Raw genomic sequence first — 15,091 nt, forward strand, 5'->3', positions numbered from 1 at the left:
GATAGCAACCTGTGGAGTTTGTAACCTTTGAAATAAACCTTTGGAACAATGTTGCAATAATCCAGTTTCAATAACAGTAATGCCTGAGCAACATGCAAAATATCTCTGGATAAAAATACTTCTGAATAGTCCTAAGATTCTATGTTATCCAAAACAACTTCTAATAATATAATAATAATAGTTTATTTTTATATACCGCCAAACCATCAGTTCATGGCGGTTTACACAATAATAATTACACTAGGCAATTAGAAATACAAAGCCATATAACAATTATTATAAATGAAAATAACACATCTCAGAATAAAATACTAAATAGCAAAATACAGCCCTATAAAAACTATAAAAGATAGTAATTACACAATACAAGTTGATTATACTAAAATAAATAAAAATAGTCTGTAGAATTGTTTAAACGAATGATCATAAGATAGTAGAAACTGACTATGATAACAAATTTAAGAATAAAATCAATATTGTGGGCTCCTTTTACTAAGCTAGATTCTAATGCCACCATTGAGCTGGCGTTAGTTTTTGGCGCATAGCGCGGGGTTAGCACACGCTAAAAATGCTAGTGCATCTTAGTAAAAGAAGCCCTGTGTTTTGTATTGTTCCAATAGATAAGTTTTAAGATCTTTCCGAAATTGATATTAGGTAAGGGATGGGGAAATGAGAGCATTCAAATATGAATTCATTACTCCTGCTTGGAATGCCAAGGTCCTATCCAAAAATTTTTTATAACGGCATGTTAAGTTCTGATCCAAAGTAATGCCCCAAATTTTCAACTTTGTAAATAGATCCTTGAGTTTGTACATGATACAACGAAGGGTGAAGTGATATGCCCAAGGTTGCAAAGAGACTTTGTGGGATTTGAAGTTTTGCTTTTCTTTTTTAAGGGATGACTTTATTTAGATTCCAACAACAGAAATATTGTTACAGCTGTCCAATACAACAGATGTTCCACAACATCCAACAACATGGAATAAATGCAACAGAGAAAATTATCAAGCTCTACAGTGCTCTCCATCTTGGCAGCAGAAATCCTGCTTTTCTGATTCTAAGCCTGCTATTTTTACTGCTAGGCTTTTTCTCCATTTCGACTTCGGTTATTCACGAGTTATTTTAACCCGGAACCACCCCCACCTCCCTCCTGCCTCCCAGGCCTCTCCACACCTTAACTGGTGGTCTAGCGGTGAAGTAGGGCAGGAGTTATCGTCCTACGCTCCTGCCCCGTGCAGAGCCGTCCACAAAAATGACTGCTGTGAGTTCCCATGGTCTCACGAGACTACAGTGGATCTCGCAGCAGCCATTTTTGTTGACGGCTCTGCACCGGACAGGAGCATAGGACGCTCACTCCTGCCCCGCTTCACTGCTAGACCACCAGGTAAGGTGTGGAGAGGTCTGGGAGGCGGGGATGGGTCAGATTCAATCCTAAAAGTTATTTGCGTTTTTCAATATTTGCGGGCCGGCTCTGCCTCTTAACCCCTGTGAATATTAAGGGGGAAGTGTACTGCCAAATCCAAAATCAAGTTGTGTGTTAAGCTTGTAAGTTTAGGAGCCAATATCCAACATGACCAAATCTGCTTCAGTACATCTGAGTAAGTTAAACCTTTCCATGTCAATTCAACCTTCCCACCTCATTATTTCAGAAACTGATAAAAATTCATCAAAACAGAGACAAGTATATTTTTCTTGCACTTTCTAATGATATAAAAGTTCATTTTTATAACTACCTGTCCTACATGATGAAAATTGTCTCTGAAGTAGACTCACTTACATAGTATAACATTTTTCAGTAAGGCATATCAGGAAAACTATAGATTCCACTTGCACAAAATGAACATATATTGCTCATTTTAACCAGTTCTACTAACAAATAAAAACAGAAAGCTTTTCCTTTAATATCTTTAGCACAGTGGTTTGCTGAAAGTGACATTTGTTATGCGAGATCAAATAAAATCCAATTTTTGACAATTAATACCTCAGAAAATGTGTCCCAGTTTACAATGGGTTGCAGTTTCTGAATCTATACAAAATTCTTTAGAACACTTAATGGCAGAGTTATGAAGACCTAAAAGGTGCTCAAACTTTCAGTCGGCCACACACTATGCCGATCCCCTTCTTGGATAAAAAGTAAATATCTCAAAAATTGTTGAAGCTAGAAGTCTGAAAGTTTGTAGTTTTTCATCTTATATACTGGTCTCCATTCTGCTGGCTTATTATCAATTTCTGAAATGGTGAGGTGAGGACCATTAGTTGAATTGACATGGAATGGCCCAGGTATCTTTAAGCAAATATTCAAAGAAACACTGAATACTGCCACCCAAAATTATATGGATATCTTTTGGCCTGTTATAATGGCAGCTACTCTTCAGCTAATTTACCCTTGTCCTTGGAGTACACATGGCCCCTCAATTTATTTAGATTAAGTTTTTGTTGAACATTAACTTGTCTAGCTAAAAAACTTATTCATTGTTTGGTGGGAGATTAGGTTCTTACCTTGCAAATCTACATTCTATTCCTGGACTAGTAGGTTATTTTTCTATGGTCGCCAGACAGCTTGTAGGGAGCCTCATTATACAGAGTCTTGAGCTGCTCCTCTCTTACCTCAGGACTGCCCCCCCCAAGGAATCCAGTTCACAACTCCCCGACAAATAAGTCAGATCTGCTCATCACATGAAATCAGAATAATCATGAACAATAGAAACAAGTCATTAAAACATTAGGAACCTGAAAATAAAAAAACAACAACCCCCTCCCCAGTGCTCTAAGGAGACACATCCTGCACCGGCACCAGGATGAGAGACTCCCAAGACAGAGGGACTCCCAAGACAGAGTGCTAAACACATGCGGATAGAACTCTTACAAAGGCTGGTCAGAAACCCAGAAACCCAGCTTACCGGTATTTGCAAAGGCAGACAATCGACGAATCAGCAACTCCCAGGGTGGGTTCCAGGAATAGAGTATGGATTTACAAGAAAGAAGATTAGCAAAGTTAAGAACCTTTGTTCTTACCTAATCTTTTGTTCTTGTACATTCCACTCTTTTCCTGGACTAGTGGGACATAACAGAGCAGTCCTGCAGAGTTAGGTTGGGAATGATGAGCCTGCTGCCAAAAACACAGGAACCAAAAGCAGTATCCTGCTTGGCTGCTCCCTCAATCTGGAAAAAACTAGGTGAAAGTATGCAAGAAGGATCAGGTAGCTGTTACGCAAATCTTCTCTAATGAGATTTCCAAGGAATCAGCCCAAGAAGAGAAGGAGCCCACCTCAAAGGGTGGAGGGGGCTTCTTACCAGTCGTTATTGTAAGCAGAGGAAATAGCCAATCGGATTCATCTGGAAATGGTGGCCTTGGAAGCCGGCCTGCCCTTGCGGGCTGGACCCACCAGGACAAACAGGTGGATGGAAAGACGAAACTTGTTTGTGATCTCCAGGTACCGCATAAGCCTGCGCACATCCATGGACTGCAATACCCAGTCCTGCACCCTTGAACTAGAGGGAGGAAAGCAAAGAAGCTGGACATCCTAAGTAATGTGGAAGTCAGAGCCCACCTTCGGAAGAAAGGAGGGAACAGTGCGCAGAACCACACCTGAATCCGAAATATGGAGAAAAGGATCCTGACTGAAAAGAACCTGAAGCTCAGAAACTCTGCGGATGGAGGTAAGGGCCACCAGGAAGACCGTCTCAACAGAGAGAACTATTAAGGATGCTTGTTACAGAGGTTTATAAGACAGGTGAGCCAAAGATTGAAGGACCAGATTGAGATACCAAAACGGGCAGGGTGGCTGCAGGGAGGGCTGCAGCCTAAGTGCACCCCCCTCCCCCCAACACACACACACACAAACTCAGAAAATGGATGAGTGCCAGATGAGAAGCCAAGGAGCACCTCAGGGGTTTAGGGCCAAGACAGGAGAGACCAGCAACCTGGACTCAGAGAGAAGCCACAACTAGGTCCTTAGACAGACTGTCCTAAAGGAAGTCTAGGATCCGAGGCACAGATGAAATCAACGGATCATCACAGTACTTGACACACCAGGCCTGAAAACATTTCCAAGCATTCGCATAGGCCGCTACCATGTACTTGTTCATGCCACGGACAAGAATCATTATCACAGCCAAGGAATAGCCCCTGCAAACTAAGGCTGCCTGGTCAATAGTCAGGCCATAAGACCAAAGCAATCCGGATCCTGAAGTGCAATGAACCCTGAGTGAGAAGATGAGGGAGACAAGGGGACTTGAGATCCTGATCCAGTAGCAGCCGAACAAGGTCAACATACCACAGGCGCCATGGCTAGTCGGGTGCCACGAGAATCACCTGCCCCCTGCGGGTCACAAGTCTTCTCAACAGACAACCTATCATGGGGCCGCGGAGGAAAGACATATAGTAGACTCTCAAGTGGCTAAGGCTGAACTAGGGCGTCCAAGCCTTCGCTGCCAATCCCGCGACGGTGGCTGAAGACCTGATCAGCTTCTTGTTGGACGCCAACTCCATAAGATTGAATGTGAGACAACCCCAGCATTCCACCCTACAGTCAGACGCTGTCAGGGACCAGAGATCACTCTCCGGAATCAAGAGTCTGACAACGCCGCCAAGACATGGTTCACTCTGGCCACGTGCGCAGCAGAAAGCACCAGTGGGTCTTCCACCCACCAGAAGAGAAGCTGGACCTCCATGTGCAGGGAGGCGCTCCTAGGCCTAGGAGGCTCCTGGGCGAGTGATGTAAGCCACTGCCATGGCATTGTCCAATAAGACGCGGACAGCCTGGTGCCGGAAAAAACCCTCAAAGTTGACAGAGCCAGTCAAATTGCCTGAAGCCCCGGGCAAATGCATGACCATTTCCGCTCGGAGGGGGCCACCGGCCCTGAATAGAAACGTTCTGCAAACAACACCCCAGCCTATGAGACTGGCATGCATTGTCAAATCACCCATTCGGTGATCTGGAGGGGAAGACCCTTGGACAGAGAAAGAGGATGCAGCCACCATGCTATGCTGCTCCAAGCCACTGCAGTCTAGGGCAGATAGGCATGCAGGGGATCCCTTTGAGGACTCCAGTGTGAAAGCAGAATGTCCAGGAATGGGCGCTAATGAGCCCAGGCCCAAGGGACCCCATCAATCATTGCCTGCAAGGTTCCCAGAACCTGGAGATACTGCCAGCCTGTCAGAACCAGAGTGGTGAGCAACTCCCGAGCCAGCTTGCATAACTTGTCCTGATGCAATATGGACAGCAACACCTCGGTCTGACCAGTAAGGAAGTGAACTCCATGATACCTCTTGGACTACAATGGGGACTGGATCAACCATTCGGCTAGTAACAGGTGAACCAGAACTTCTAGCTTTCGCCGTCACCTTTTCAACCTGTTTGGCCACCTTAAGATCATCACATACAATCACACCCAAGTTCCACACGACAGAAGAGCAGGACTTGGATGTGATTGTATGTGATGATCTTAAGGTGGCCAAACAGGTTGAAAAGTGACGGCGAAAGCTAGAAAGATGCTAGGTTGCATAGAGAGAGGTATGGCTAGTAGGAAAAAGGAGGTATTGGTGCCCCTGTATAAGACTTTGATGAGACCTCATTTAGAATATTGTGTACCATTCTGGAAGCTGCGCCTTCAAAAAGATATAAAAAGGATGGAGTCGGTCAAGAGGAAGGCTACTAAAATGGTGCGTGGTCTTCATCATGAGGCATATGGGGACAGACTTAAACATCTCAATCTGTATACTTTGGAGGAAAGACGGGAGATATGATAGAAACGTTTAAATACCTATGTAATGTAAATGCGCAATGAGAGGGCATAGGATGAAGTTAAGAGGTGATAGGCTCCAGAGTACTCTAAGAAAATACTTTTTTACAGAAAGGGTGGTAGATGCATGAAACAGTGTCCCTGAAGAGGTGGTGGAGACAGAGATTGTGTCTGAATTCAAGAGGGCCTGGGAAAGGCACGTGGGATCTCTCAGAGACAGAAAGAGATAATGGTTACTGTGGATGGGCAGATTAGATGGGCCATTTGGCCTTTACCTGCCATCATGTTTATATGTTTCTAACTCCTAGGGTGCGAAGATGAGCCACCACCACCACCATCAGCTTGGGAAAGGTCCTGGGTGCCATCGCCAAGTTGAAGAGCAGCGCCACAAATGGCTAGTTCTGCAGAAAGTGGAATCTCAGGAACTTCCTATATCTTGGAAAGATGGAGCTATGAAGATAGGCCTCTGTCAGATCCAGGAAAGATAAGAATTCTCTGGGAGCCACCGAGGCAATCACCAAACGTATGGTCTACATCAGTGGTCTCAAACTCTCAGCCCGGGGGCCACATGCGGCCCACCAGGTACTATTTTGAGGCCCTCGGTGTGTTTATCATAATCATAAAAGTAAAATAAAACAGTTTTTTGATCATATGTCTCTTTAGCTATAAATTACAATATTATTATTAAGACTTAGCCAAAAGAGTTTTACCTCATGCAAAATTGTCATTTCTTTAAATAAGACATTAACTATTTTTTTCTGAGGCCCTCCAAGTACCTACAAATCCAAAAGTGGCCCTGCAAAGGGTTTGAGTTTGAAACCACTGGTCCACATCAAGAAATGAGTCACTCACAGCGTCACATTCACCGCACTGAGATCCAGCATTTCATCAGAGCCTCTCCTTGGCATGATGAAGGATATTAAGTATCTGCCAGAGCCCGAATCTTGCTCAGGTATGGGCCCTATGACTGCAATGTTCAGCAGCCAGCAGACTGTAGCCTCCATCCTGCCAGAGAATCCAGAGACTAATCCGCTAGATGATGCAACTCGAGCTTGTATCTATTCCAAAGACCCAATGGTCCTAGGTGAGAGCCTACCACTCTGCCAGGAAGGCTGAGAGCCACCCTCCAATCTGTGGTCTGGCGACAGAAATGTTTCTTAGAGGGCGATGCTGTATGACTGTCTGTGGACGGCTGGAGTCGGGAACCACTGAAAAGCTGCCTGCCAGGTTGAGCAGAGCCCTGCCCAGAGAAGGTTCCAGCATAGTGAAGGGAACATCAGAAGGGACAAAAATCCAAGTGCCCCAAACCCCTGGAGAGCCGAAGCCTGAAAACTGGCAAGAACTTGGTCCCTATATTCATGAGAACATCCAAACTTTTGACAAACAGGAGTTGTCCCTTGAAAGGTAACCAGCCCAATGTCGCCTGCAAGGATGAATTCTTAGACCACTGCCAGATCCACATCATCCTACACACTGAGATGGAGCAGGACAACAGCTTGCTGAATATCTCAAACACACTGTATAGGACATCTGCCATGTAATCTACCCCTGAGACCAGGAAGGCAAGATCCCAAATCAGAATAGTGACAGAATCATGGCAAAGTATAGAAAAACAATCCCATGCCATAAAGAAGGAGGTTGCCGTTATCGTCAATCCAGCAGCTGCAGAGTCAAACATGATAAATCCATTCTACAGTCCTGAACATCCTTCACCCACCGTGGAATCACTCTTGGGGAGGCAAAGCGCTGGTTAAAAGTGTCCACCCTCAGGAAGTGCTGAGACATGGCCCTAAGTGCATGTTAAAGGGCTTACAGGCATCTCCTAGATGTCCGTAAGCATCCTGACTACCGTATTTTCACCCATATACCACGCACCCGTGTAAAACGCACACACAGGTATAGCACGCGGGGAATACAAATTTATGTAAAAAAAATTTAATATAGCGCGCACACGCTTATACCGCGCATGCTAAAACCTCCTCCCGCCTACTCCGAACGGGCATCCTCCCCCCGCTTGCTTACCCGAGAGAGCATTTTTTTTTTCATTCGAATCCGGCATTCCCCCTGCGAACCGGCATCCCCCCCACTCGTGTCACCCCCCCTCCCCCGCGATCCTACATCCCCCCCAGCACCGCAAAACATCTCTTACCCGATTGGGCACCGGCACCAGCACCAATGCACAGGATATGCCAGTGCCAGTAGATCCTCCCTCGTTGGGTTGGGCTGGGCTGGGATTATCTGGGATTATCTTGGAGAGAGCGAGACCAGAAGGCTTTGAGCATGCGCAAATGCTCAAAGCCTAGTCCAGCCCGGCGCAGGAAGAAGGAGGATCTCTCTCGCACCGCACCGCCCAGCCCAACCCAACGAGGGAGGATCTTCGGGCACTGGCACATCCTGTGCATTGGTGCTGGTGCTGGTGCCCAATCGGGTAAGAGATGTTTTGCGGTGCTGGGGGGGGATGTAGGATCGCGGGGAGGGGGGGGGTGACGCGAGCGGGGGAGAGGATGCCGGTTCGCAGGGGGGATGCCGGATCGGATTGAAAAAAAAAAGTTGTAAAACGCGCTCACACGTATAACGCGCACGGTTATGCACGGTTTGTAAAATCGTGTATGATGCGCGCATCATATGCGTGAAAATACGGTATGTCTGATGATCAGGAAAAGTACAAGACTGTGGTCTCTTGGCACTCAAAAGAAAGCATTCTGCATGGACCAACTGCTCAATATCCAGCTTCAGCTCCTGAGAGGACTCTCCACCAGATTCACAGGCTTTTTTTTTTTTAATCACACTGTGGCATCCTCTCCCAGATCCAGGAGTCCACCCAGATCCTGGTCCTGAAGATCCATGAGAGATGCAACATCCCCCACTGAGATGGTAGCTGCCTGTGGAAGCAAGGGTATGGACAAGGCATCCTGATCGACAACAGAAATAGCTGGCAGACTAGACTGGATCACCGCAGGACAGCAGGGCACAATCCCCGTGACCTGGGAAGGAGGGGTCCCCACAGCCAGCAAGAAAGCCTGTTTAGGGGTGGCAGGCATCAATGTCTGTCAACGAAGCTTGATATATCAAGGCAGAATTTTGGGGGAAACCCAACATCTGAGGCAGGAACTGTTGGAGGACTGGTGAACTTTGGCTGCCAAGTCGCGGCTGTGTTTTGCACACTCCTCGGGGCCTGCTTTCACCTGTTTTGCATGCCCCCCGGGCAGGAACAGCAATAGGAGCCCCCCCTTCAGAGATCGAGGGTTCTTGGGCTTAAGAAATTCCGCCCCCTCCCGCACAGCACAGCGGAAAGCTATCCACCGCAAATAAGGCATGAATCCATGAAATCCTACCCTGCAGAGTCCATTTGTGCAGTTTTCTTGCAAAATCGAAGCTTGTAGAAGCTAAAAATAACTTTTAAATTGACTCAGGAAAATCCAAGATGGCCACTATGGGTGCTTTTTTTTTTTTTTTAACATAAAACAGCCTGGGAAAGGCACAGGAACGCTTAAAAAAAAAAAAAAAGGCGATTTTGAGATTTTAGGGGTTTGGGGAATACTAGTGCACACTCCCAAACTTTCCAAAACCCACTTCTGGAGACCGCCCAAAATTGCGGAGTCAGGCTGTCAGCCCAGTACTCAATGTGCCATTTACTGCTGAAATGGAAGCTGAAACTGCTTACAGGGAGATCCTCTGCTTCAACAAGCACACAAAATGGATTGCCAGTCTTCTGACTGCCCCAACAGCCGGGTACCCATGGCCAGGGACCTCCACCACTCTCATACTCACTGTGCACACGACCTGGCAGAGGAATGCAGTCGGGTCCAATCCCAGGACAACCTCCACGGAGCCACGCAGCCTGTGCTTGACCCACTAGAGGATGAACCTGGGGTAAGAAAGCTCCCAAGGGAAAAGTCCCTAAGCTCCGATTCGAAGTGCAGGCTGTCCAGAAGGTTCATTGACAAGCAGCCAACCCCCTGGAAACAGACTTTACACAAAGTCTCCAATCTCCCGCCGTCAGAGTTGTTCCCGCAGGGAACTTCTGCAGAACAAGGATGGCAATCGCGAATGAAACAAACTGGGTTTAAAGAAAAATTAACACAAGCAGAAAAGCTGAGCTCCTATAGTCTGGCTTGTAGGAAAGAACTGGATTCCTTGGGGTAAGGGTGGAGGCAGTCCTGAGGTAAGAAGGAAGGAGCTCAAGACTCTGTATAATGAGGTTCCCTACAAGCTCTCTAGCAACCATAAGAAAATAACCACTAGTCCAGGAATGGAGTAGGATTGTACAAGAAGTAAGGGCTTACTGTGTTAATTCCTTAAGTCCTTTGAATACTGGCCTCTTAATGTTTATTAATATAAAACTGTCAAGATATTTAAGGGCAGGAACATTAACATTTAAAATTTTACCTACCATAAAACGTTAATTCTTATAAAAATGGAAGTAGTGGATATATACATTCCTGTATATGCTGTTGAATGACCTTTTCTCTAGCTTACACAATTACTGCCTCTGTTGAAAGCATGCATATCAAATTTAAGACATTAATGAATTCATCATAAAATGTTAATTATAGTGCCTCGGTCTTGACCAGGGAAGGGCAACCACAGTCCTCAAGGCCTACAACCCAGTTGGGTTTTCAAAATTCCCACAATGAATATGCATGATATCTATTTGAATACAATGGAAGTAGTACATGCAAATAAGTATCATGTATATTCAGTGTGGGAATCTCAAAAGCTCAACTGGATGTGGCTCTGAAAGACTGTGGTTCCCCACACCGGTCTAGAATGAGAGAATAGAAGCTAACTGTGGAGAAGGATAGCATATATAGATATAGTTATCCAATAGAGAAAAAGTATTACAATAATTGAATGTCTAGATATATTTTTATGCTACAAATACTATGGAATAGATTACTAGTTGTAGATGCAAATTTTAAATAAGTGGTAGGATATAAAATTGCTAACCTTTTTTAAGTTGTATCTTTCTGCAATGTGCAGCCCACAACCTGCAAAATATAAAGTAAGATTAATAAAAACAAGTCAAAATGCTTATATTACATTAGCTCGAAGAATACAAAAACAAAATCCGCCCAACCTGTATGAATGGATATTGTCTCAATTAAGGGCAAATCTATTGTTGGGACAAGTTTTTAAAGAGCCGGTAGTCCTTTTAGGCTACAGGCATTTGTACCCAAGGGCATGCAGGCTTATTTTGAGAATGCATACTGGCAGGCATACAGCCCTGCACACAGAATTTGATTTGGCTTTAAAGCAAGTACAAATATACACCTACATTAAATCCACCTGGTCTTTTCCTTCTAAAACCTTTTGTGCCTTTTTCAATGTAGATAAAAGTACTTTTACCCACAATGGGCAGAGAAAAATGATTTTTCAGCAGATATAGGCTTTACAGGCAACTGAAAATGTTACTGACTCATTAGTACCAAAGATCGGGGGGCAAAGTCTCCAAATGGTTAGATTTGCACATACCTCACTTCTTAGTCAAGTACTGTGACGAGTTTTATGCTGTAGTCAAAGCAGATAAACTTCCTGTAAAGCTCTAGAGCAGGGGTGTCCAACCTGTGGCCCAATGAAGTATTTTGTGCAGCCCCGGACGAGGGCGATGCAGTGTTTTCCTCTGCTGCCCCTGGGTTTTTACCGTCTTGCCGGCTCCCTCCTCTGTCTTGCTGCAGCATTTGCACTGTGCGGCCCCAGAAACATTTTTTGGGCCAATGCGGCCCAGGGAAGTCATAAGGTTGGACACCCCTGCTCTAGAGCCTGCAACAAAGGTGCTAATGATTTTGTCCTTTGTGTTTTTATATCCAGAAAACTGACTAAAGCTGGTAGATCATACTATATATATTTGACTGTATCAAGCAAAATATTTTTTATCTAATTTACTCCCCCCCCCCCTTTTTTTTTTTTTTTACTAAATCGCGATAGCAGTGTTACTTGCAAGGGGGCATGGGGTCTTAGGCTTGTGTTAATAGCCTGAGAGAGAGACTAGAAAAGAAAGCAATTCTGGCATTGCTATCAAGGGGTGGAGGGGGTTGGCAGGAAAATGGCAGCAGCTTCAAGTGTTGGGCCACAAGGAACACATTTTCTGCTGCGACTTTGTTAGTAGCAACAGTGGTGGACATAGAAATCCTCAGTTGTGGCAGTTGCTATTGCTGGTCTGTGTTAGGAAAGCCTTCAATATTATCCTGGGGGGAGCATGGATGTTTTGGGGACTCCTGTTAAAGTTGGAATTGCAGTCAGGCAGACAGCTCATTTAGCAGGGAAAGTGAATAGGCCTCATGTCTGATCACATTCCTATGTGCAGGTCAATTGGGAGGTTCTCGAAGTGTACATAGGCCTATCACTGAAACTTGCTCAAATGAAAACTAGTTGCTGCCACTCTCCCGCCCCCTTCCCTCAATAGCAATGCCATAATTGCTTTGTTTTCAAGGCTCTCTCTCAGGTTATTAACACCAGCCTGACTTTCTGCTGCCTATGCACAAAGCAGCGAAGGCCCCTTCAGGCACCAGTCCCATCCAGAAATTTGAGCCAGCATGCCTCCCATTTGCTCTGCTGCTCCTTTTTATGCATTTTTTCTATCAGTCCAAGCTTAAGAAATCCTTGCCAACTCCCAACAGAAGGGAAGAAGCAGAGGGAGGATACTGGGGGTGGGCAAAAGACTAACTTGCACTCAACTCACTGCTGCACGGTGGAACAGCTATAAGCTGCTGTCTCACCATACCAAGACCCGGGGATCCTGGACCCTTCTGTTCACAGCCCTGCAGGACCATCACCAGCAATTGCCTCATCAGGCCAAGACTTGGCACTCACAGAGAAAACTCCTCTGCTCAATCAGAGTATATGTTCACAGACTGAGCCCCATGATCTCCTCCAGTCAAGGATTCGACCACAGACTTCTTTAAAAAGTCATCCTGCTGCACCGCTCCATCTACTGTTCCATCATTTCTTAGGTAATTAGTTTTAATATGGATTATTGGGGGGGTTCTAATTTTTTAAAATTATTATTTTATTAATCTAAACTGTGTAAACCAAATCGAGCCCTTATTTTCAAGAGATGATTCAGTCTATAAGTCTAAGATTTAGATTAGATTAGAGGACATCACTGAAATCTTAGGGTTCTCTATTTCCACCTGTTGGTTGCAGAGTATAAGTCATTCATCTGGCCTGGTCTAGCAGGAAAAGGAATTTCTCATTATGGCTCAAAAGGAGACACCTATATTTCATTTATGAATTTGATTTAAGCCAATGTAGGTTTGAAGAAGCTGGTCATCAAGGCGAGACTACTATTACTGCTTCCTATGAATACCTTAGTTAATAGGGTTGGACCATGTTTTTCTTCATAAACCATAGGGAAGCATATTAACCTGTAAAGTTTCATGACTATCATTAATTCATTCAAATGTGGTTAATTGTGGGCTATATTTTCTACAAATGGTTCCTTCTTCCTTCAACTATGCAGATTGGGTAGCCTATCCTCTGATGATAAAAGGCCAGAAAGCACTGTTTGAGCAAGGAATCAACTTGCTCCTTAACCTATGTTAGCTGCACGATTTATGTATGTATAATTATAATCCATTTTGTAACATAGGTAAAACAATAATTAAATCAATAAACAGGGATATAGTATGCTACAGGGGAGATCAGATGGGAGATGCATTTCCAGAAACTGTATGGTAGCTCCTTTTTGGTGTCTCCTTTAACAGCTGCATTCAGTCAGGAATACATCACACATACTGAGAAATTCAGGTAGTAAGGCAATGAACAGTCTGTCAGAGATGTAGGAGGTCAGAAAACAACAGATACTGAAAGACAGCAAATACCTCACTCCTCATCCTTCTCCACTGTACTGAAACAACACACCACAATCTTAAAAAAATAAGTTTGAAGGGGCGAGAATTGGAAGTCTGTCCAAAACATACCGATACTGGTCATAGATCATCCCTCAATTCCATACCTGTGTTTTCTCTTCTTTTTTCTCGGAGGGGTATCAACATCTTCAGCAGGAGCAGGGGCAATAACACTAGATTCCTTTACTCTGAATTCATATACCTGCAACAAATGGCAATATAAGCTACCAATAAATGGCAACACAAGCTACCTACTTGTGTATATCAGCACAAAATTAAATGCTTGTTTTTTTGCTGAGGCAAAGCAAGATAAACACTGATGGATGATGTTAGACAACACAAAGCCCTGTGCAGGAATTGCTTTCCAGCAACTTCAAATAAGCTTTGAGGGCAGTGCACCATACATGTGAATGCCTTCCTGCCTGCCACCCTTGCATGGGTCCAAACCAATCTGTCTTTTTCTGTGGAGCAGTGAGGTTGCATTTATGTGGATCTCCTGTCAGCTCCTGGCTCTTTTTCACAGCGGTCTTTGCCTTCCATTTAATTGAATTTGGTTTTTTTTCATGTACTGAAAGTGCTCATGATTTCCTGTCAGGCTTTTGGCTTTTTGTAAGTTTTCTTTCATTTCCACAGCTCACTAGGCTTCACATGTCCTGGTGAGGTTAATTCCTCCCCCCCCCCACCAATACCAAGCTGTTTGATTTCACATTGGTTAATTTTTCCCAACATGCCCCTTAAGACTTCCAGTAGTTTTAAAAAGCGCTCATGGGACAGCAGAACCATGCCCACTAAAGGCACATAACTGGTAATGGAACCATAATCCTCCTCCTTATAAACTCTCTTTACAGATGTCAAGAAGTGTTAAAGGTCGTGAAAAGGCCCACAGATGTGTTTTTGGCATAGAGAAATGTATCAATATTGGCACTGGCAACATCAGTCCCAATAGCTCTCTGACCTGCATCAGACAATAGGAAGATCCTTTTTTTCTTGGTATTGTCTGATATTAAATTTATAAATTAAAAAAAAAAAAAAGATCCCCCTCCCTTCACAGTGGATCTTAACATTGTTCTCCCCTATCAGATGAAAGTTCCTTTCAAGCCACTTGATTGATACCTGTCATCTGAAGTACCTGACCTGGAAGGTCTTGTTTTTGGTTGCAGTCACTTCAGTTCACAAGATCAATGAGCTCCATGCCTTAGTAGCTCTGCCAACATTATCCCAAGATCGCATGCCCATCCTTGGTGAAAGCACACAGTACACTCTGGACTGCAAGAAAGCTCTGATTATCTATCTGGAACAGACTAAATCCCATAGACAGTCCCTCTAGCATTTGTTTCTTTTGATCCTAACAGGATGGGGCTGTCACTAGTAAACACATTCTATCCAATTAGCTAGTGGACTGCACCTCCTTCACTTATGCCCAAGCTGGGCTGACTCTAGGGGGCCATGTCATAGCTCACAGTGTTGGACCCATGACTAAGTCAGTAACTCACCTG

At 44.5% G+C, this 15,091-nt stretch overlaps 1 protein-coding gene across 1 annotated transcript in view; it reads right to left on the minus strand.

The window, feature by feature from the left end:
• Positions 1 to 15,091, minus strand: part of EZH2 (enhancer of zeste 2 polycomb repressive complex 2 subunit) — a 378,737-nt gene that overhangs the window by 80,895 nt on the left and 282,751 nt on the right. The window contains 2 exon segments of the mRNA XM_033930316.1: positions 10,696 to 10,736; positions 13,703 to 13,797. Of these exon segments, the coding sequence (XP_033786207.1) occupies positions 10,696 to 10,736; positions 13,703 to 13,797 (136 nt within the window).

Source organism: Geotrypetes seraphini, chromosome 2, assembly GCF_902459505.1.
Source record: "Geotrypetes seraphini chromosome 2, aGeoSer1.1, whole genome shotgun sequence".
In the NCBI taxonomy this organism is placed as follows: domain Eukaryota; kingdom Metazoa; phylum Chordata; class Amphibia; order Gymnophiona; family Dermophiidae; genus Geotrypetes; species Geotrypetes seraphini.